This window comes from Sinocyclocheilus anshuiensis, unplaced genomic scaffold (assembly GCF_001515605.1).
Source record: "Sinocyclocheilus anshuiensis isolate Anshui unplaced genomic scaffold, SAMN03320099.WGS_v1.1 scaffold1572, whole genome shotgun sequence".
NCBI lineage: Eukaryota > Metazoa > Chordata > Actinopteri > Cypriniformes > Cyprinidae > Sinocyclocheilus > Sinocyclocheilus anshuiensis.
The window spans coordinates 74,717-97,534 of NW_015555807.1; the positions used below are offsets into that span (position 1 = coordinate 74,717).

Sequence of the window (22,818 nt, forward strand, 5' to 3'; positions counted from 1 at the left end):
GGGGGGGGGGGGGGGACGCAAGAGACTTTGCCACAGATTTTTAACCAGTAACTCTTAATTATGTTGTTAAAGTGGTTTGCACAGTTCATGTCTCCCAGAGAGGATGTCTATCACCATAAACAAGCCTGGAAGCATCTTAGAGGTGGCTGAAAGACAAAAGTGTCACAGCCTGGATCTAAGCACACACCTGAATATATTAGAAAGCTTTCCTTATCCATTTCCCCCTACTGACCAATCAATTTCTCTTTCATACGCTCATTTTGCATGTCAAATTTTGCGAGAGTAACTAATACATAAATGGATTAGCCATATCTAAAACATACTGAAATGGATACACATATGCAGATGTTTGTGCTCACACACTGCTGGAGAAAGGCACATCATATATCTAGCTAACAAGCCTGAGATTCCTCCACAGTGAGGAATAATCCTCTGCATTACAAATGAGCTCTGAAGGACACTTATTATTCCTGCATCCAGGGAGACTTTTGATTATTCACACAGCCTGACGTGGGGGAATTATCAGGGGGCAGGCGATGCCTGCTTACTTCTCCTTCCCCCTTTCGACGTAAATGCAGCATGTGTGAGCTGAGGACACATTCTTAGAACATTTTGATAAAGTTGTACCTAAACTCACCCTTTAGCTGGGTCTGTGCCCAGGGCAATGCACGAAGGGCCGATTAGTTTCCAGAGATCCCGTCTGTCTAGAGCTCTGCAAGGTGGGTTATGTTTACATTTTGTTTCGTTCACTCTTTTTCTATCTATCTCGGCCTGTCTCCATCCATAACTCTTCTACTCCCTCTCACTTTCTGACACTTTGCCAAGGCTGTGAGACATCAGACTTACTAGCTTCCATTGGTTGCCAGTGACATCACCGATGGCTCAGCACTGAGAAATACTGAAGAACATTTTTCACTGACCATTACTGCCTCCTTGCGTTGGTTAAGGGTAATGCATAAAATTCAATTATGTTAGCATTCTATCATACTATTATTTCTAATCCTATAGTATGTAAACTGTTTTCAACATTGACAATAAAAGAGAATTGTTTGTTAAGCACCAAATCAGCATATTAGAATGATTTCTGAAGGATCATGTGATACTGAAGACTGGAGTTATGGCTGCTGAAAATTCAGCTTTGCAATCACAGAAATAAATTACTGTATTAAAATAGAAAATATTTATTTTAAATTGTAGTAATATTTTACTACATTGCAATTTTTACTGTATTTTTAATCAAATAAATGCATCCTTAAATGCATCCTAATGCTATTTCATGCATTCTGAGTTATTTACACTGTTAAAAAAAGAGTTGTATTCTCATGCTAAACATGGCCAAAGTTTAAAAAAACGATTTGGACGTATGATGGAGTATTTCTGTGCCAAATACACTCCTTCCGGGTTCGTATAAGTTTCTGAAATTTTTTCGACCATGAAAAGAATTCCTTGAATGGTAACTTATCCCGGAAAAGCATGCGCACACATCAACCAGAGTGAAAGCAAGAGCACTCCCATCAATGTTTGGGTTATGGAAGTCGTCAGCAGCGCTGCACAGGTCTTGCACGAGAAGAATGTCTCCAAAGAAGTGTGTTTTTGGTTGTAAGGGAAAGAACCTTGTTCAGCTTCCCAAAGAACCCAATGTTACGTGAACAGTGGATGCCGTTTGTTTTTCTGCGGCAGCAACGGAGTTTCTTAAGTGTGTTTGTTTGTTCCTGTCATTTCGGTGACGAATGTTTTATAAACAAGGCCCAGTTCAACGCTGGATTTGCACATCATTTGATACTGAAAGATGGAGTCTTCTCAGTGATAAAAGATCCCGGTCATAATTTGGAACCGCAGGCGGTATGTAAAAGTGCATCAAATTTCTGTGTTTTATTGGCAATTGGAGTATTTCTGTGCCAAATACACTCCTTCCGGGTTCGTATAAGTTTCTGAAATTTTTTCGACCATGAAAAGAATTCCTTGAATGGTAACTTATCCCGGAAAAGCATGCGCACACATCAACCAGAGTGAAAGCAAGAGCACTCCCATCAATGTTTGGGTTATGGAAGTCGTCAGCAGCGCTGCACAGGTCTTGCACGAGAAGAATGTCTCCAAAGAAGTGTGTTTTTGGTTGTAAGGGAAAGAACCTTGTTCAGCTTCCCAAAGAACCCAATGTTACGTGAACAGTGGATGCCGTTTGTTTTTCTGCGGCAGCAACGGAGTTTCTTAAGTGTGTTTGTTTGTTCCTGTCATTTCGGTGACGAATGTTTTATAAACAAGGCCCAGTTCAACGCTGGATTTGCACATCATTTGATACTGAAAGATGGAGTCTTCTCAGTGATAAAAGATCCCGGTCATAATTTGGAACCGCAGGCGGTATGTAAAAGTGCATCAAATTTCTGTGTTTTATTGGCAATCGGCGCGCAAGTGCTCATGACTCTTTAGCTCCACCCACGGCATGCCTCCAGGAGATCGGCTGTTTTCAGAGAGAACCGTAAAGCTATATCTTTCTTTTCTGATAAAACTAAAGAGTCTTCAAAGATATGAAGGATGCAATACTACTCTATAGGTACTCATGGTTAACATGAGATTGGGCAAAACTATGTGTTATGTTTAAGTAATTAATTGGCATGTATTATTTTCAATACCTTGCGGCTGGTGTAGTGGGCATGTTTCGCCAGTTTTCCATTGAGAGCCTGCAGGAACATTTCATCCGTCACCTTCCCCACATTCATGCATGCCTCATCCAGGACTGCAAAAATACCCTTATGCTGCTGTTCCACCAGATCCACGATGATCTGATTGTTGAAGTAGTCAATCTGTTTCCATGAACACACAAACACAAATCACAACAAACTTTAACTAGTTATTGCTTTAAAGCCACAGAGATCCATGCAAAATGAGTTTCTCTTTTTATAATATAAACAGTAAAGATATGAAAAATTTGAGAAGAAACAATTAAATGAAACCCACATGTTTCCAGGGGATGCCCTCTCTCTGATACTCTTCCTGCTCTTGTTTCAACACCAACTGAATGAAGAGCTGCTGTAGTTTCTCATTACAGTAGTTTATACAGAATTGCTCAAAGCTGGATAAAACAAGGAAGAAATTGGAGAGACACTATAATTATACTAAAGGGAGAAGAATAATATAGCCAATTAAGATCCTCATTTATGTACGGTACAGCATATGCTCTCACCTGTTATTCTGAAAGATCTCAAAGCCATAGATGTCCAGGACTCCAATGACTGTGTTCTTCCCATGAACCCTGGCGTCATAGTTTTTAACCTCAATGATATCATTGATTCTTCCCACAATCCAACAGAAAAGCCGCTCATAAATGGCCTGTGAGAAGCAAATAAAGAGTGAAAGTCAATTGGTGAATGAAGAAACGCAGATGTGAATAGTTTAATCATCAGTGTTTGTCTGTATTGGTCAATATTTTTATTGTAATTGTACAGCTAAGATAAGATTGTTTTCATAGCTACAGAGAAAAAAATTTGTAAAAAAAAAAAAACATCAGTATATACAGACATGCATAAATACAGTATATACACTGCCATTCAAATGTAAAATGTGAATTCGTCAATTATGAAATATTACAATTTAAATGAAATTTTATTCAAATATTGTGCTTAATATTTTGATGTAAGCCAAGATACTCTTTTCAGGATTCTTTGATTAATAAACAGTTTAAAATAGCATTAATTTGAAACAGAATTTCTTGTAACATTATGTCTTTACTGTCCCTTTTGATGAATTTAATGTATCCTTGATGAATAAAGGTATTGTTTTTTACTTTTTATAAGAATATTTTTATATGAGTAGTAAAATATACAAGAGTTCAACAAATAATACAAAAATGCAGAAAATAACGTGTGCGAAATAAACTATATCATTATCATTATAGTGGATCAAAACAATCATATTTAGGGCCTGTAGAAGTTTTAATTTCGACGTTGGCATGTAGTTCATATGCAAATTTTTGGTCCAGCAGTTACCACAATTTTGTTTACCACAGTCTCCTAAAATAAGTCTCCCAGAGCCCCAAATCATACCTTGGCCAAAGCATCACGGCCATAACTGGCCTCTTGATGAGTGTGCTGTTTGTCAATGACATCGCGGCCGGTGGCCACAGTGCGATAGAGGAGAGCCTTTTCTACATTCTCGTCTTTGGTGGACAGCAAATCCCCCAGAACTGACACTAGCTTAGAGTTCTCAATGAGAGTCACATCTCCATCACTTCCAAACTTCAGATTCCCCTGGAAAGATCAAATAATTCATCAATCAATGAGTTTGAGCTACAGCAACTGGCTGCAGTTAGTAATACTTTTTAAACAAGCATAGGAAATACTAAACCAGATGCAAGATGGTAGCCAGGATCTTGTAGACCGTCTGAATCTCCCCTGTAGTGAATCCAATGACCTTCATGGCATCAGTGACAGCTTTAAAATCAGCACTGTCATTTATAGAGGACTGCAGGATTGAAAAGACAATCTGAGTGAGTTACGGTCACAAACCAAAGCTGACAGATCCTAATACATTAAATAAAGTTAAAACATCCTGACATTGCTTCTGACTAATTCAGCTTTAGGGATAACAGCCTGGTTGGTAAACTGGCTAAAAGCCCTTCATTTAGTGAAGGTAAATCAATGCTTTTGAAATAAGAGGCCATTAAATCTACTATTACATCCACATCTAATTTACAGCTGCGCAATTAAATCTGAAAATTGCTGACACAGCAACTCAATCCCTAGACTTCCTAAAAGAAGTGCACGACATTCAAAACGCTAATTATTCTGGTATGCATATGGCTAACAGCTCCTGCAGAGAAAACACAGATTTCATACAGCAGGAACCTTTTGCAGCCACAGTTGTGCTGGACAGAGTGTGAAGTTTAGCCAGCATGTGCACCTATAAAAGACTTGGGAACTGGCATGAAATGTTCTAAGCGCTCCAGGCAGTTTTTTTTTTCAGACCTCTGTGAGCTCAACAATCCGGCCTGTTCCATGACGACACCTTGTTTGTTGCTCTAAATGTGTTTTTGTGCCCGCTCATTAAACTCCCTGCAGAAGCAATGGAACAGTGCTAAGTCATCTCATCTCTTGACTCAACAGGCTAAAGATATGAGGCAATTGCTAATAGGTTTTAATATGCACCAGTGGCTACTGTACCCATAAACAACCATAATCAAATTCCCTGCACAATCATGTGTGATTGCCCCAGAATGGTTTTATTTTCCCAAGATCCTTTTTGATGTCTGTAACAACCCAAACAAATTTTTCATATATTACACAAACCTAACCACCACAATAGTCTCTTTTACTTTGTACATCGTGCAATACCTTTATCTGGCCTCCAACTTTGATGTAGGTGTATGCTGTGGGGTCTCTCTGAATGTGCAGGGACCGCAGCTGAGCATCTGGAGCTCCTTTCACCAGCTGAAAAATACATTTAAAAACACTTTTGACTTTCCCTACAGGATAATTTCTCCTGTGTTGATATGGAGAAGCATGTAAATTATAGTCTTGTTAATAATGGTTTGCAGAGCAGTAACAAGCAGATGGACTTGTTCTGATGTTTTGCACATGTTTTGAAGCAATAGGACATTATTTTGTGAGAGCAATGAAAGTGAGAGATGATTAGGCTTTGAAGGCTCTGACAGAGGAGTCATAAACACAGGTTTGGTGGGATTTGTCTGGTGTCTGGAATGGCTGGCAAAACAAAAACAGCTTTTTAATGTCTGTGGTGAGTCCTTCACTCACCTGGTAGAAAGAGTGGAAACTCCTCTCTCCTTCCTGCTGAAAAATGACTCGGGACTAAGGAATAAATTTGAAAAAGTGTTAACGCTAACGTAAAAGATCATATGAATTTATAATAAACGTAACTATTTCACAGCTTCTCCAGCACATATTATATGAACAAGGAAGACAAAATTGAGTGGTGAATGCCCAAGCAAAATGCTCTGTATCATTGCCAGGGTGTTACTTTTTCAGTTGTTTTCTGAGTATTTTTAATAAACATTTAAAAAGTATTAAACTTATTATTGTTAATAATCAAAATTTTAAGAAATATATTTTAACAAAATGAGCAATATTACTATAGTAATATTTCATTATTTAAAAAATCAAGCATTTAATAAAATTGCAGCCATTGTAATTTGATAATCACACTAAGCCAAATTGTGATTTCGGTTTAATTTTGATTAATCATGCAGCCCTATGAGACAGTCACATCTACATTGCTTTATTTTCTCCTCTTTAGCGCCCCCTACCTTCTCAAGCAGGTAGTTGTTGATATGGCCGCCAATAGGGTCTCCCTTAAAATCAAAGTTGATATCCATGTACTTGCCGAACCGACTGGAGTTATCATTGCGGTTGGTCTTGGCATTCCCAAAAGCCTCCAGGACACAGTTGGACTTCAGCAGCATGTTTTTTACCCTGTATAAACACACACTCTTTTCATTTCTACTGCATTTATTAGCCACTTGTGCATCAGTTCACTACTACAGCTAAACGAGTGTCAGTTTTAATATGAGGCTGATGGATCTGATTGCTTCTGACATTTGGTATTAGAGTAAATACACAAATCTGTCTCTATGAAGCCTTTACGAGCAAGTATACATGGTTATATCTGGCTATTTTATCACCATGTGGTATCCCAGCATGGCGGTTAAGAGTGTTTCAGTGGATGATTTATGAGGCCTGCTGCACGGGTCAGACCACAGAATGCTCAGCATTGGTTCTCCTGCCGAAAAGCCATGCATGACCTACACTGCACATTTGAGGAAGGTGCCCCACTCAGTGCCTGACAAGCTGAAGAGGTCCTAACCCTACTGTTACAAGCCTGTCAGGCATTAAGCTGGACGCTTTCCTCCATTTTGTGACCCAAATACCTACAGCATCCCATAAAATTCCACTTTGCTCTTGGACTTTTAGCACAGTGTTGCTTTAGGTATCCCAACAGCAACATCAAAGTTAATTGTTTTTAATTATCTTTCAATGGTCTTAATAATTAATTTATTTTGAAGTCATCATTTCTGATTTATAGGTTTAACAAAGCAAAATTAAAGTCTTATTACCCTCTAAAACCTGGTTAAGTGCTCCCTCGTGTATATGTTATCCTGGTAGGAAATCACTATAGACTACAAAAACTCCAATCAGTGCTGGATGCCTTTGTGTTTTGGCACAATTTTAGAAGTACTTCCACTGATCAATGCCCAGTTTCCAAAGAGCTTTATTAACCTTTAGCAAGCAGGGAAAATAAACCATATCTTATGGGTGCAATAACAATGAAATGAGATAAGGACAAAGCACTATTCATCTGACAGTGGATAACCATTGCAAAGCAAGATTTTATTGTTATTACTATTACTGCAGAGTTACGACAAAAGAATAAAGGTCTATGCAGCACATTGCACAAGAGTGATACATAAAGATCTTTATGATTAAACGTAACATGCCCTATATACAGTGGGTACGGAAAGTATTCAGACCCCCTTAAATTTTTCACTCTTTGTTATATTGCAGCCATTTGCTAAAATCATTTAAGTTAATTTTTTTTCCTCATTAATGTACACACAGCACCCCATATTGACAGAAAAACACAGAATTGTTGACATTTTTGCAGATTTATTAAAAAAGAAAAACTGAAATATCACATGGTCCTAAGTATTCAGACCCTTTGCTGTGACACTCATATCCTCCGTTTTTCCAGCTCCGCTCTCCCCTGCAAAAGAAACAATCAATGACTAATACTTACATATATGAGTATATAATAGGATTTAATAAACTGAAGTAACTAATTATAGCCACTACAATCTACAATGGAATTCAAAAATCTGAGACTACTAGTAAAAATGCTTCTATTTTGCATCTTTCAAAAAAAAATTTTTTAAATGCATCTTTCTAAAAATGTTTCTAATTTTTAAAAATAAATATTTATTTTTCTAATTTTTTTTCTTACACTACTAATAAAACGAACATACCAATTTGAGCAGACAATAAACTAAAATTATTTTAGTATTTTTATTTTTATTTTTGAACTGCACTGTACATTACTGTTCAATTTTTTTGGGGTCATTACATTTTTTTAAAGAAATGTATACTTCTACTCAGCAGGGATGCATTACATTGATTATACTTATCAAAAGCGGCAGAAATTAATGTTACTAAAGGCTTCTATTTTAAATAAATGCTTCTCTTTTGAACTTTCCATAAATCAGAGAATACGTACAATGGTTTCCACAAAAATATTAAGCAGCACAACTGTTTTCAACATTGATAATAATAAGGAATGTTTCCTGAGCACCAAATCAGCATATCAGAATGATTTCTGAAGAATCATGAGAAACTGAAGACTGTAATAATGGCTAATAAAAATTCAGATTTTGTTCAATGTTCAATTTAATAAATTAAATAATAATTAATTATAATGATTTAATGTAATTAAATTACAGTAAAACAGCCATTTTAAATTGTAATAATATTTCATAATATTACTGTTTTCACTGTATTTCGATTAAACAAATGCAGCCTTGGTCAGCATAAGAGACGTCTTTAAAAAATAACTTATATCTTACTAACCCCAATTTTTTTAACAGAAGTGTAATTAGATTACAATTATAACAATAACATGAAATAATAATTATTGTACGCATAAAATATACATTTTACATTCCCCTGGGGCTAAGAGCAAGGCTAGGGCAAAAAGGGTACAAAAAAATCCAAAGCTTTCACTTCTCTGAGTTGTTTGGTAAGACCCTAACCTATTTATCTTATCTGATAGTATTATACAACCACACAGAGGCACTCGTGGAATTTATTGGTTAAACAAAGCCACAAAATTATCTTCTCACTCTATTATACTTCACTCTAAAAAAATAAACATGTTCCTCTGTTTGCCACAAGGTGGCACCACACATACCAAATATTTTTGCAGTGTAGTCACCACCTGTGGTCACTCACTGGATAATAATCCATGTTTTCTTATAGAGGCAACATCTGAGTGGTCACCAGATTATTTCCCTTGAGCTATGTGCCCCACCTCAGAATAGTTCCACAGCATCCCAGACGGAAAACAAACACTGTCTCAAAGAGAGATTTTTGTAGAAATTGTGAAACAACCATATTGCCGTTAATCTTTTTCACACAATGGGCATGTCTTGAGAAAACAATTTGCTCATGCACTGAACTCTATTGTGAGTTCCTGCTCAAGCAGTCCTCTGTGACTGGGAAACCACACACCACGTCAGTGCCGAGCTATTCTCATCTGACCACAGATCTAATCACATCATTCCCAGTCATACTGCGGCCCCACAAGAAGACCCTGAAAGCCTGTATTCCAGTTAGTCTTGTTATTTAATCGAATAGAAGGAAGACAACAGGCTGTTTTTAATCTTATTTGAGGATGAAGTAATGCATTTTTCTCCTAAAAATGTAATATTACTTCAGTGGCTGCTCCACAGATTCACCCATGAGCTCAATGGTGAGTTACATCACATTCAGACATAGTCTACCTGAGATAACAATGCAAGTGTCTTTGTTCCTTCTCTTCATAGCTTTGTACGCAGCATCGGCGATGGCGAATAGATGTGGCGGTCGCTCGTACAACTCTCTGCCTTTGTACTGCTCGATGGTGTCCCGTCCGTAAATGTTCATGGCACGGTAAGGGTTAACTGACACCACCACTTCTCCAATGTAGCTGTAGATACGACCCTTTTCAAACCTGCAGCAGAAAGACGAGCACATCATTGATTTGCTGTATTCACATTCATGCATATTATGGAATATTTATTTAACCCTGATTCTAACAGCTCTGTTTGGTTTGTGGTCAGTGTGGCTTGTATAATCAGATTTCAGAGCTTTATGTAAAGAAAGGGCAGCTTAATGAATTATCTCTGTCAGGAATCAAAAGCAAATAAAAAGCACACAATAGTCAAGGTCATGTTTCATGAGCTGTATAATCTGTTTGCACAATAATAAATCCTGCTGAAATGACCAACATGAATTTCTAGGCTTGTTAGTACTGAACCAGCATAGTAAAGGTGTTGACTAGTCATTCAGACAAACCAACGACTACTATATCTCCATACCCAACTCCTTGGTCACATTGACGTTCACCCTACTTTGAAAAAGCTAGCTGTTCTGAGCTCCATCCTCAGGGGAACCTCACTTCCTTGTTCTTCCGAGCAGACCTGGGTCATGCCTAGAATAAGGAATCCTTTCTTCTCAACCTGTGGGTTTGCCAAGCCTCCCTCAGCTCCATCCTGCCCCAGTCAGTGTGCTTAGAAGTTTGAGGCAGGACCTCATAGTCTCATACTGAACTATATTATAGTGTGGTACTGAAGCTCTGAATGGATCTTGGTCTTTTTATTTTCAGGATTCAATTTAATTAATTAAGTTTAAACATGTAGAACAGTTAGACTCAGTAGTATTAAGAACTGCTACAGTCCTCAGGGAGTACCTTACTTACGCCCCACAGAGCAGAAATGTACCATACAACAACATTCACATAAACAAGTCACAGAAACAGGCCTCAATTCCCTCAGGTCTATTCACAAATACATCTGGGATTCACAGAATTAGCAGCGATACTTTAAACCAGAAGAAATCACCATGGACACAATGTGAAGTGTATTTAAAACAGATTCGATCAGATCCAAGTGTGCACTTGATGTGTGTACTTTAAACCCAATTTAAATCAACCAAAAATTAACATTTTGTCAGTATTAAGTTGTTGTAACATTTATAATATTTCAAATAAATGTTGTTCTTTTAAACCTTCTATGCATCAGAGAATCCTGATAAAATATGTATAATGGTTTCCCCAAAAATATTAAGCAACACTGAAGAATTGTTTCTTGAGCACCAATCAGCATATGAGAAGGATTTTTGAAGGATCATGTGACACTGAAGATTGGAGTAATGGCTGCTGAAAATTCAGCTTTGCCATCACAGGAATAAATTACATTTTAAAATAATATTAAATAGTACTAATATGTCACAATATTACTGTTTTTACCGCATTTTGATTAAAAACATAGTTTTGGTAAACAAGAGACTTCTTCCAAAAACTTTCAAAAATCTTACCAACGTTTTAAACACTAGTGTAATTACATTAAACTAATAATCATATCAAATCATCTCACCCAAAAATAAAAGTTTTGCCACCCTCATGTCTTTTTAAAACCAGTATGGCTTTTTTTTTAACACATTTAGGAGAATGGCCAAGCTACTTTTTCCATACAACAAAAAACGACTTACATTTCAGTATGTTTCTAACTTAAAGCTATATGGGTTTTGAAAACTTGAAAAACAGCTCACAGGGTAAACTGACTTTTTTTTTTTTTTTTACAGCCCATGGTCAACATTCACTTTTATTATAGGCAAAATAACTTTCTGCTTTTGTGAAAAAGACAACAATATGAGTTTGGAACAACATGAAAGTCTGGAAATTTGATTTGTGGGTGAACTGTCCTATTAAGTAAATGTAACAGAAGTTTTAGCTCAGTCAAACAGATTCAACATAGTATGTGTGCTGCTATATATCAGATGTGATGTCAATGGATGAATGGCAAGCAGGGTGGCATGGTAGTGATGCTTGTTCCTTTGGTGGCAACAGCCTGTCAGTCCAGCCCTGGAGCAGCCTGCATGAAAAGACTCTTTTGTGCCAGCCAGCAGAGTAGGATGCTGCGGTGTACCCGCACCATTGTTCTTCTGTCAATGTGAGGTCTGTGTGTAAGGAGCACAGGCCAGGCCTCCACACCCCAACACAGCAGGCTGGCTCTATTCACCCACATCAGCCCCTCAGGGAGCACAACGTCAACTAATGACAATGATAGAGGAATCATTTTGATAAATAACTGTATTGTCTTATTTGTAAAATAAAAAATTATGTAATTTTTCAACAGATAGATAATTTAAAATTGAAAGAGAATAACATACATTTTTAATCAAATTTTATATAATCTAAGGGCCAATTAAAATAGTGTACCAAAGCAGACATAATTTAGCTTTTCACAAGCATTTTCCATCCTCTACTGATCTTTAGCAGGAATTTAGTTCTGAAAGTTAATAGTATGTTTTCATAATACAATGAACTTTTTTATCTGTAAAGATCAAGGACAATTTTTCCACATTATGAGTTATCAAAGGCATGTGACCATGAATGAAACTGATGCCAAAAAATCTACATTTTTCAAAAAGAGTCTATTATAAGAGGCATCATTCAATGTTTAGAAGACACAAAATGATACACTACCAATGAAAAGATGGGATCTGTACTTTTTTAAAGTATCTTTTGTTTATTTGTTTTTTAAAGAAGTCTGTCTGTCAGACTCATCAAGGCATTAATTAAAAAAATGTTAGAATGTTGGAAAAATGTTGGAAACAGTTGTGCTGCTTAAAGGTGCTCTATGTAAGTTTTTGACTCTACTAAAGCATAAAAATACCATAATATGTTTGCAGATATTTAAGAAACATGCTAAGTTAACATACTTATCTGAAAAACAATGCTACAGTCAGTTATTCTCCTTTGAAAATGTGCGTTCCGTGTCGGAATGTCTGTCTCTGTTTTGGTCTGTGTAACCCGCCCACTGCCAATTTACCCAATTGTATTTTGGCACCCCAGGTTGCCAGTTGGCGGAAAACAGAGCGTATTTCATTTCATTCATCGTCAAGTGCGCTCGTTCCTGTTGGTGTCGTCAATCTGGCAACCTGCGTGTGCATCAAGTCTGAGGAGGAGGGCCCGGGTGAAAAAAACCTTCTCCAATATTTTGAATTTGGACTGCAATACCTAGTTCAACCACTTGGTGTCAATTCTACATACAGCACCTTTACATTTTTTGTGGAAACCATGATTATTGATTTTCGTTTTTCTTTTATTCTAAATATACATTTTTGTAACAATGTAAAGGTCCCTACTGTTACTTTCCCAGTTGAAGCATCCTTGCTGAATAAAAAAAACTGTAATGTGCATTTTACTGTATTTGTAAACACAAAATCAAATTCTAGGAAAGGCCCACTCATGTCATGCTTTTGTCCTTTGATCAGTGGCGACTCGTCGGGGGAGGCAGGGGAGGCACAGCTTCCCCATAATTTTGAGGTGAAAATGGGAGGAGGACGATTTAATGTTAATAAAATTCACAATTCATTTCAGTTCATGTCTCAGAATGTGTATTTTTTTGTTTGTAATTTCAGTTGTAATATCATAACGTGAAAGCGCCGCTTTTCTATCGCGAATGTGCCGAATCTGCTGATGTAATTACAACCGCTAATGATAGAGAAGGAGAGGGGGAGGCTGGGGGAGAGATGAGCTCTCGTGCCTCCGTTGGTAAAAAAAATTAGCCAATCACCATCGAGTGTTCACTTTCAGCACTGAGGAGTGTTGAGAAAAGAACCCTCGCAAGGGAGGCTAGCCTCCCTTCTGATATCAACCAATCATCACAGAGACGTAAATTACGTGATATTAGTTTGAACGTCTGCCGCTGCGCTGATAATGTACCAAGTACTTATGATGAGTAGCGATATTGAATATTTGATCACCAACAGATTTACCAAGCTGTCATTCAAACAGTATATATACAAATTTAGGGAAAACAGCCTAAGCTGGATATAGGCTACAGCAGGTATAGGCTACTACAGATATTGGCTTAATTAAATGGCGCAACAGGCAGCTCTCTTTTAACACAGACTCTTAAGAAGGGATGGATGTTCGCTTCAAGTGATAGGCCAGGTAAGTGAAATTATATTATCTTGCTGTATGTATGTCGTTTTCTTTACGTTTTCTGACTAAAAGCAACCAAAAAGCCATTTTAAAGTGGTTAAGCAAATTATAATAATAATAATCGGCAGGGATCCCAGACCAATACAATTAGTGTGCCTCCTCTATTTTAAAACCCACGAGCCGCCACTGCCTTTGATACCACCATTTGGTCCCATCCTCATTCACTAGTCAATGTGTGCCCTCACAAAAGTGCCATTTCAGCATAAACATTGGTATGTATTGTAATTTGCGGAAAAAAGAAATGTGACGTCACAGTCTGTCATTAAGCCCTCTATCAAAGTCATAGCCAAAACATATTGTTGTAATCGCTTTCATTAATGTTACAGCACACGGCACACACCACTGAATCCACCATCTGTCCTCTCATCACAACTCGGCCATTCAGAAATCCACTGTGATTCTCAGAACCTGTCAGCAAATCTTGCTGATTCCATCACATTTCACTTTCATCTAACTCTTAACCCTTTAAGTTCACCCTAGTCCCAGAGGACAGCTGCCCACAGAAATCTATTGTGCGTGTAACAGAATCCCAGCATGTCGTGGGGTGTGTGTGGGAAAACACAGAATCTTCATCTCCCATCTGCCTCTGTGATCAGATTATCAACATCTGATAAGAAGCCCGCACTGAATCTGCTCTTTCAGAAATCTAGAAGCAGCTACACAGCTCTAAATTAACCATATTTAGCAAATCTATCAGATTTCCCCTAAAAAACAGTTTTGAAAATGTGAAAAAGTGATTTGTGGCTTAACTTTGTATCAGTTTCATGAAAATCCCTGAATGGGCAGGTCAACATAAAGAGACAAATATAAAGGACTTTGAAAGAGAAGGACTTTAAGGTGGGATCCAGGATTTCTAGAGCTTTTCCTGGGAGTGAGCAGAGAGATCTGGGAAGGGGAGTAGTTGCTGAGGCTCTGTCATCCCTTCTTTCCCAGAAGGCCTAGGGAGGGGTTGCTGCTGCATGAAGATTACGGATGTGTGTCAGACAGCAACAGTCAACTTCCTCTAACAGCTGGATCTACTCCACAGTTTGAAGCATCACCATTTTTGTCCAGTAATTTATTCTTATAATGCTAGGTGTACCTAGCATTGTTTGTGTTCAGAGGAATAAATTAGATTCACTGAAGCGATATTTCACTCAAAAATTTAAATTCTGTCATCACACCTTAATGACTTTCTTTCTTCTGTGGCACATGAAAGAAGATCAGTAAGTTTCAGTGTTTGTGACTTCCGGTTATGGAGTGGTACTGAGAAGACACGAGTTAACGACCCTCCTCTAATTTTGAATATAAATCCTTCAAGGTCACTAAAAATTTGGATACATCCTTTGTTATTTAATGCACAAAAGTCTAACAACCGAAATGGCACCGAAAAAGAAGAACAGAACTCAAGAAAAAGTGAATAACGAGGCTCAAGAGATATTCCAGGATTCTTACAACGCAGACTAACTAAAAGAGATAGAGGCAGATGATGACAGCGAATCTACTAAAGTGACTGAGTTGAACCCCAGCAACGCAGATGTGTTACAAGCCATTAAAGAAATGGACAAAAGAGTTACGAGTAAAATTGACAGTGTTATGTCAGCGATCAAAGAGGTAAAGGAACGCATGAAGGAGGCCGAGGAATGCATTTCTGCAGCAGAAGATGAAATCGTTCAACTCAGCGCTCGTGCAAATTCCCTTGAATCACAAGTTAAAAAACTGACAGAAAAGGTTGACAACATGGAAAACAGAAACAGACGGAACAACCTGAGGCTGGTGGGTTTACCGGAAAAAGAAGAAGGAAATGATACATGTGCGTTTTTAGAGGCCTGGATTCCAAAAATATTGGAAATGGAATCGAGCACATCGTTAGTTATAGAGCGCGCACATAGAGTGGGCCCACAACGAAATAAGGATGTTCGGAACACAAGACGGGATTCCAATACACCACCAAGAACACTAATAATGAAGTTATTACTTACTCACCAGGAGAAATCAAGGGTGTTTGACACACCAGCGGCGGTCGAAAGCTTAATTGAAGAATTAGACACTGAATAAAGGTGGGCTCAATCCAGATGGACTATTAAAATCCTGAATGTAGGTTTAAAATAACTCGGATCATACACCATAAACGTTATCCTCTTTTTGTTGTGGAGACTAGATAGTGAATCAAGACCAATTTGTAAAATAATAATTAAGTATATTCAGTTATTATTGTTCTCTGGAAATGTGAAAATGTGTGTTTATAGTTTGATATAATATGTGAGAGTAATGTTACGAATACGAATGACAATCCTACATTTTTTAATGATTTGTTTTTGTTAAATGCTAATTTGCCTGGATACTATCTTATCGCAGGGGATATGAATTGTTTGTTAGATCCTACTAAAGATCGTTCAGCAGGGATTGATAAAACACATACTAAAGCAAGGAAGGTGATACAGGAATTTATGAAAGATCTTAATTTATTAGATGTTTGGAGGGATCTTAATCCTGCAGCGATATCATATTCCTGTTATTCTGCTGTGCATCAAACATACTCACATATTGATTATTACCTAATTTCTGCACAATTGCTTAACAATACAACGGACTGTAGTTATCACAGTATAGTCATCTCTGACCATGCAGCGGTTTCTTTATCATACAAAACTACAAAATTCATAAAAAATCCCCCTAAATGGCATTTTCGGATAGGATGGCTTCGTGACCCAGAGTTTGTAGAATATGTGGGCAAACAAATTGATTTGTATTTTGAAATTGATAAGTCTGAAACATCTGCTTGTATTAGATGGGAAGCATTCAAAGCTTTTATTCGAGGACATATAATTGGGTTTTGCAGTTCAAAAGCTAGGACGTCTAGACAAGAAATTAAACAATTAGAAGATCAAATCAAAAAATTAGAAAATAATATTTTCCAGAAAATTACAGATACAGTAGAAGCAAAAGATAAATTATTATTACTCAGGTCTCGATATAATGAATTGTCAGCAAGTAGGGCAGCTTCAAATGTTTTAAGGTTGAAACAAAATTTGTATGAATTTGGAGATAAAACAGGACGGTTACTTGCTTGGCAAATACGACAACAACAAATGCAGCATACTATCACAATAATTGAGAGTTCAACTGGAAATATAGTTGACCCAGTGGAGATCAATGAAGCATTTAGAACTTATTATGAAAAACTATAGCTCAGAGTGCCCACTAAATGTAGATATCCAGATGCAATTCTTAGATAGTCTAAATATACCTCAGATTTCAATTGAAGAAAATAACAAATTAGATGAAGACCTAACATTACAAGAAATTGGAGAAGCCATTGACTCTATGAAATCAGGAAAAGCTGCGGGCCCAGATGGGCTTCCTATAGATATCTAGAAAACATTTTTAAAAAAGGAAATGATAGTAAAGGCGCATCATCAAGATCTTTTGCCTGCATCAATAAGAGGAGCTTTAATTACATTATTACCAAAAACAATTCAGACACAAAAATATTAAGGCTAAGAGGTGAGAAAGTACACTATCAAATTTAATAGGAGAGGATCAAAATAGTTTTATACAACATAGGCAAGGATTTCACAATGTTCAAAGAGTCCTACATATTCTTTATGAACAGAGGGGAGAACAAGATACTGCTCTACGATCATTGGACGCCGAAAAGGCCTTTGATCGGGTTGAATGATCTTATTTGATCTTATTTAATTCATTGGTCAGATTTGGTTTTGGTGAAAGGTACTGTAGGTGGGTTAGATTACTTTATAATAGTTCTACAGCAGAAGTGTTCTTCTATAATACCGTTTCAAAACCATTTAGCGTATCAAGTAGGGCTGGCCCGAATACCATTTTTTGAGCTTCGAAGCTTCGGTAGTAATCAACACCGAATATTCGAAGCTTCGGAGGGAGGGGGCTGAACATATTCTTCTCTCTAATAAAGGCAGGAATCTCTGTGTGTCTGTCTGTCTGTTTGCATTTTTATTATGTCGAGAACCGTTCAGCCAATGACTTCACGCGTGGCGGGTGCGTTGCTGCGGACCCAAGGGAGTGCAGTGTCGCATTATGGTGCAATATGGACACGTGACACGTTCAGAATTAATAAACTTTAATAAAATACAGAACAGCGCGAGCCGGAAGCGGCGCGCCTCACACAGGCAGGGCTTAATATGCTTCGAGAACGGACACTGCACTAGTGATACAAAACACACAGGTCTGTTAAGAGCAATACTTTTAATATAGACAAATTATTATTAGGCTGGGCTACTGTACGTTTTTTTATGCAAATTAAGTATTTTCCAAGCAAATTAAGTGCATGTTTATATCATGTGTAAAAATACTGATTAACATGGCGGATAAAAGCAGCTCGTTCTTTTTACACCAATGATATAGGCTACTATCGGCGTACTTACAGAACTCAGGTGATTTTTCAAACTTGATGTGCTGTTGTGGTAGGTCAGTTTCAAATCGCATATTTGGCACACTAGAGCCCTGCATTTCAGCACTTTTTTACGGAGAGTGAAAAAAAGCAGGTATTGATGTATTGATGGAAAATTCGGGCCAATTTTCACACCATAGTTCAGACGTGGGCCAGGCCTCGGGCCTGTTTTAGGCTTCTCCTAATTTTTATATTTTAGACATCCATCAATTAGAGATGTAAAAAATTGATATTTGAATTATTTACTAATAAACTAGTGTTTTCTGAGTCCGTGTCGCAAAGATGAAGATGACGATCCTGACTCGCCATCTCTTCATTAGACGCGCCTTTAGAGAAGTGCATCTTTATGGATTATGATTATAATTAAAGAGTTTTTGTTTTCGATTTATTTCATTAAGTGGTAATTTAAAGCTTTCAATAGATTTATTTATGATTTATTTATTTATGTGTGAGACATGTATTCGCTGAATTTCAATTAATTTTTGTGAAGCGCTCCTGTTCAAGATGAGACGGCAGAAAGTGCATCATGTTTGTTTTCTTTATTTTATAAAAGCACAACGTTTTGTTGATATTGTGAGTGTGCACAAATACAAATATAAGTATACACGTATACCCTTTACAGTTCCAAATGATGTATTATTCTTACCTTTATAAGCAAAAATGACAGCGTAGGCTATTTTAAGTTGTTTCCACTGAAAAAAAAATGCAAGTGATTGTGCTGGCGCCTCCATGTCCTGCAAAGCGTGCTTTAGGTTCCACTCTCCGCACAAACTTGGATATGCCATTACATACAAAACTGAACTATTTTAATAGCGGAAAGAGTAGTATAAGCTGTTTTGGGAGAAGGGGGAGGGAGACGGGCTTGGGTCGGGCTCGGGCCGGTAATTCTTATAAGCTGTCGGACAAGGGCCGGGGCCTGAACATCTAGGGCCAGGGCCGGACTAGGGCCTAAATTTGAGGTCCGTGCAGGGCTCTACTGCCTTTTCCTCACTCAATTTAAAGTGCTCCCACACAGCTAAGGTCTTCGGCACGTTTGTCTTCTCTTCCAGATTAACTGAATCATGACGTTCATGACGTTCACTCATGGGCAATTCATATTCAGGCGCGAATGAGAACCGTTTTGCGGGGGAGGTTGTTCGGAAAAAAATAAAAGAATATTCGAATCTCAAAATTGAAAATCGAATGCCAACCCACTGAACGAATAATCGAATATTCTGGTCCAGCCCTAGTATCAAGAGGGTGTAGACAAGGTTCTCCCCTTTCTCCTCTTCTTTTTGCCATCTCCATCGAGCCTTTTGTAATAGCAGTAAAAAAAAACAAAAAACATGTACAGGCATTAAGATTTGATAGATAGAACATAAAATTGCGTTATTCACTGATGATGTCATTTGTCATTCAAAGCATCTTGGTACATCAATACCTGCTTTATTAGATCTAATCAGTACATTTGAAAAAAATTCTGGATACAAAATTAACAATTCTAAAAGTTATATTCTATATCTAAATGAGATCGACAGGAAGCAACCTAGTAATTGTGTTGAAACCTTCAATATAGTTGACTGTTTTACATACTTGGGTATAAAAAAGTAAATTATGATCCACTTCTTGAAAGTGTTAGTAGCTCTATAGAAAGATGGATGTCCTTACCCATATCTTTAATTGGTCGAATAAATATTTTGAAAATGAATATTTTGCCAACATTTTTATATTTATTCCAGAACATTCCTCTGCCTCTCCCTAAACATCTATTTCAATGACTTAAAAAAAATGTTCACTAAATACATTTGGAATAACAGATGTTCCAGACTCCGTCTGACACTTTTATATTTGCCATATGATAGAGGAGGTCTACAGTGTCCTAATTTTCATTGGTATTATTGGGCTGTGCAATTGATTGCCGTATGGTTTGATGTGAAAAAATATTTAGGTACATTCTACCCTTTATGTTGTTTTAGTCCCATTTGGGGGAATTAAAAATTGAAACCAGGCAGATTAGATGCAGGTTTCAAGATTTGGGCTGACAAGGGCATTTGAAAGATAGCAGATCTATATGCTAACAATACTCTTATGTCATTTGAGGAAATAGTCAATACATACAATATTCCTACAAAACATTTCTTTAAGTATTTACTAATAAGAAATGTTATCCTCAAATCACAAAATAATTCCCTCAATATGCCATCATTGTCTATTTTGGAAAAAGAAGTGACAAGAAACTGTTTTAGTAAAGGTTTAATTTCTTCATTATATAATATGCTGGTGTCAGGACTCAGGATCAAAGGACTCTTCAAACTATAAATTGGAAGCTTGGAGATCGGATCTTAAAGACGATATTCAGATGGAGGACTGGATGGAAGCATGCAAGGAAGCTCAATCACTAACAATGAACACACGCCTGAAACTGCTACAATACAAGTGGTTGATGAGGATTTACATAACTCCAGTTGTATTGCATAAATATAATGAAAATATCCCAGACACTTGCTCAAGATGCAGCGACTTTAAAGGAACGCTATATCACTGTATATGGGAGTGCAAAGAAGTTAGGAATTTTTGGAAAGATGTGAAAGGAATGATAGAAAAGATCCTTGATGTTAACACACCACTGTCACCTTTAATCTTTTTATTTCATTTATATTCTAAGAAGATCAAGTTAAAAAAGACGGAGTATATATTTATAAAATATATATATATATCATGACGTTCACTCATGGGCAATTCATATTCAGGCGCGAATGAGAACCGTTTTGCGGGGGAGGTTGTTCGGAAAAAAATAAAAGAATATTCGAATCTCAAAATTGAAAATCGAATGCCAACCCACTGAACGAATAATCGAATATTCTGGTCCAGCCCTAGTATCAAGAGGGTGTAGACAAGGTTCTCCCCTTTCTCCTCTTCTTTTTGCCATCTCCATCGAGCCTTTTGTAATAGCAGTAAAAAAAAACATGTGGAATTAACAGGCATTAAGATTTGATAGATAGAACATAAAATTGCGTTATTCACTGATGATGTCATTCTTTTCTTAAAGCATCTTGGTACATCAATACCTGCTTTATTAGATCTAATCAGTACATTTGAAAAAAATTCTGGATACAAAATTAACAATTCTAAAAGTTATATTCTATATCTAAATGAGATCGACAGGAAGCAACCTAGTAATTGTGTTGAAACCTTCAATATAGTTGACTGTTTTACATACTTGGGTATAAAAAAGTAAATTATGATCCACTTCTTGAAAGTGTTAGTAGCTCTATAGAAAGATGGATGTCCTTACCCATATCTTTAATTGGTCGAATAAATATTTTGAAAATGAGTATTTTGCCAACATTTTTATATTTATTCCAGAACATTCCTCTGCCTCCCCCTAAACATCTATTTCAACGAGTTAAAAAAAAGTTCACTAAATTCATATGGAATGACAGATATTCCAGACTCCGTCTGACACTTCTATATTTGCCATATGATAGAGGAGGTCTACAGTGTCCTAATTTTCATTGGTATTATTGGGCTGTGCAATTGATTGCCGTATGGTTTGATGTGAAAAAATATTTAGGTACATTCTACCCTTTATGTTGTTTTAGTCCCATTTGGGGGAATTAAAAATTGAAACCAGGCAGATTAGATGCAGGTTTCAAGATTTGGGCTGACAAGGGCATTTGAAAGATAGCAGATCTATATGCTAACAATACTCTTATGTCATTTGAGGAAATAGTCAATACATACAATATTCCTACAAAACATTTCTTTAAGTATTTACTAATAAGAAATGTTATCCTCAAATCACAAAATAATTCCCTCAATATGCCATCATTGTCTATTTTGGAAAAAGAATTGACAATAAATTGTTTTAGTAAAGGTTTAATTTCTTCATTATATAATATGCTGGTGTCAGGACTCAGGATCAAAGGACTCTTCAAACTATAAATTGGAAGCTTGGAGATCGGATCTTAAGGACGATATTCAGATGGAGGACTGGATGGAAGCATGCAAGGAAGCTCAATCACTAACAATGAACACTCGTCTGAAACTGCTACAATATAAGTGGTTGATGAGGATTTACATAACTCCAGTTGTATTGCATAAATATGATGAAAATATCCCAGACACTTGCTCAAGATGCAGCGACTTTAAAGGAACGCTATATCACTGTATATGGGAGTGCAAAGAAGTTAGGAATTTTTGGAAAGATGTGAAAGGAATGATAGAAAAGATCCTTGATGTTAACATACCACTGTCGCCTAATCTTTTTATTTCATTTATATCCTAAGTAGATCAAGTTAAAAAAGATGGAGTATATATTTATAAATATATGTATTCTTCAAGCGAAATGGCTTATTTCTTTAAATTGGAAAAGTATATATGCACCAAATATTGGACGATGGTTGAAAGATTTGGTAACAAATATGACAATGGAAAAGATAACTTACATATTAAGAGATAAATACATAATTTTTGATGGAGTTTGGGGACCTTTCAAATTGTTTTTTAAAAATGCGGCTGAGTTGAAAAGAGGTGATATTGTATATTAAAGGGGTCATATGATGCTGCTAAAATGAACATTATTTTGTGTATTTGGTGTAATGAAATGTGTTTATGCGGTTTAAGGTTAAAAAAACACATTATTTTCCACATACTGTACATTA

At 36.8% G+C, this 22,818-nt stretch overlaps 1 protein-coding gene across 2 annotated transcripts in view; it reads right to left on the reverse strand.

The window, feature by feature from the left end:
- myo1d (myosin 1D) overlaps nt 1-22,818 on the reverse strand; it is an 89,539-nt gene that overhangs the window by 55,552 nt on the left and 11,169 nt on the right. Inside the window, exons 2-11 of one of the 2 annotated variants that reach the window (XM_016469208.1) lie at nt 9,500-9,708; nt 7,663-7,710; nt 6,257-6,468; nt 5,748-5,801; nt 5,328-5,423; nt 4,342-4,458; nt 4,041-4,244; nt 3,182-3,327; nt 2,956-3,070; nt 2,631-2,801 (exon numbers count right to left, since the gene is read on the reverse strand). In XM_016469208.1, coding sequence (XP_016324694.1) covers nt 2,631-2,801; nt 2,956-3,070; nt 3,182-3,327; nt 4,041-4,244; nt 4,342-4,458; nt 5,328-5,423; nt 5,748-5,801; nt 6,257-6,468; nt 7,663-7,710; nt 9,500-9,708 — 1,372 coding nt within the window. Of the gene's footprint in view, nt 1-2,630; nt 2,802-2,955; nt 3,071-3,181; nt 3,328-4,040; nt 4,245-4,341; nt 4,459-5,327; nt 5,424-5,747; nt 5,802-6,256; nt 6,469-7,662; nt 7,711-9,499; nt 9,709-22,818 lie in introns of those variants that run through there. The other variant, XM_016469207.1, reaches the window with a different exon arrangement.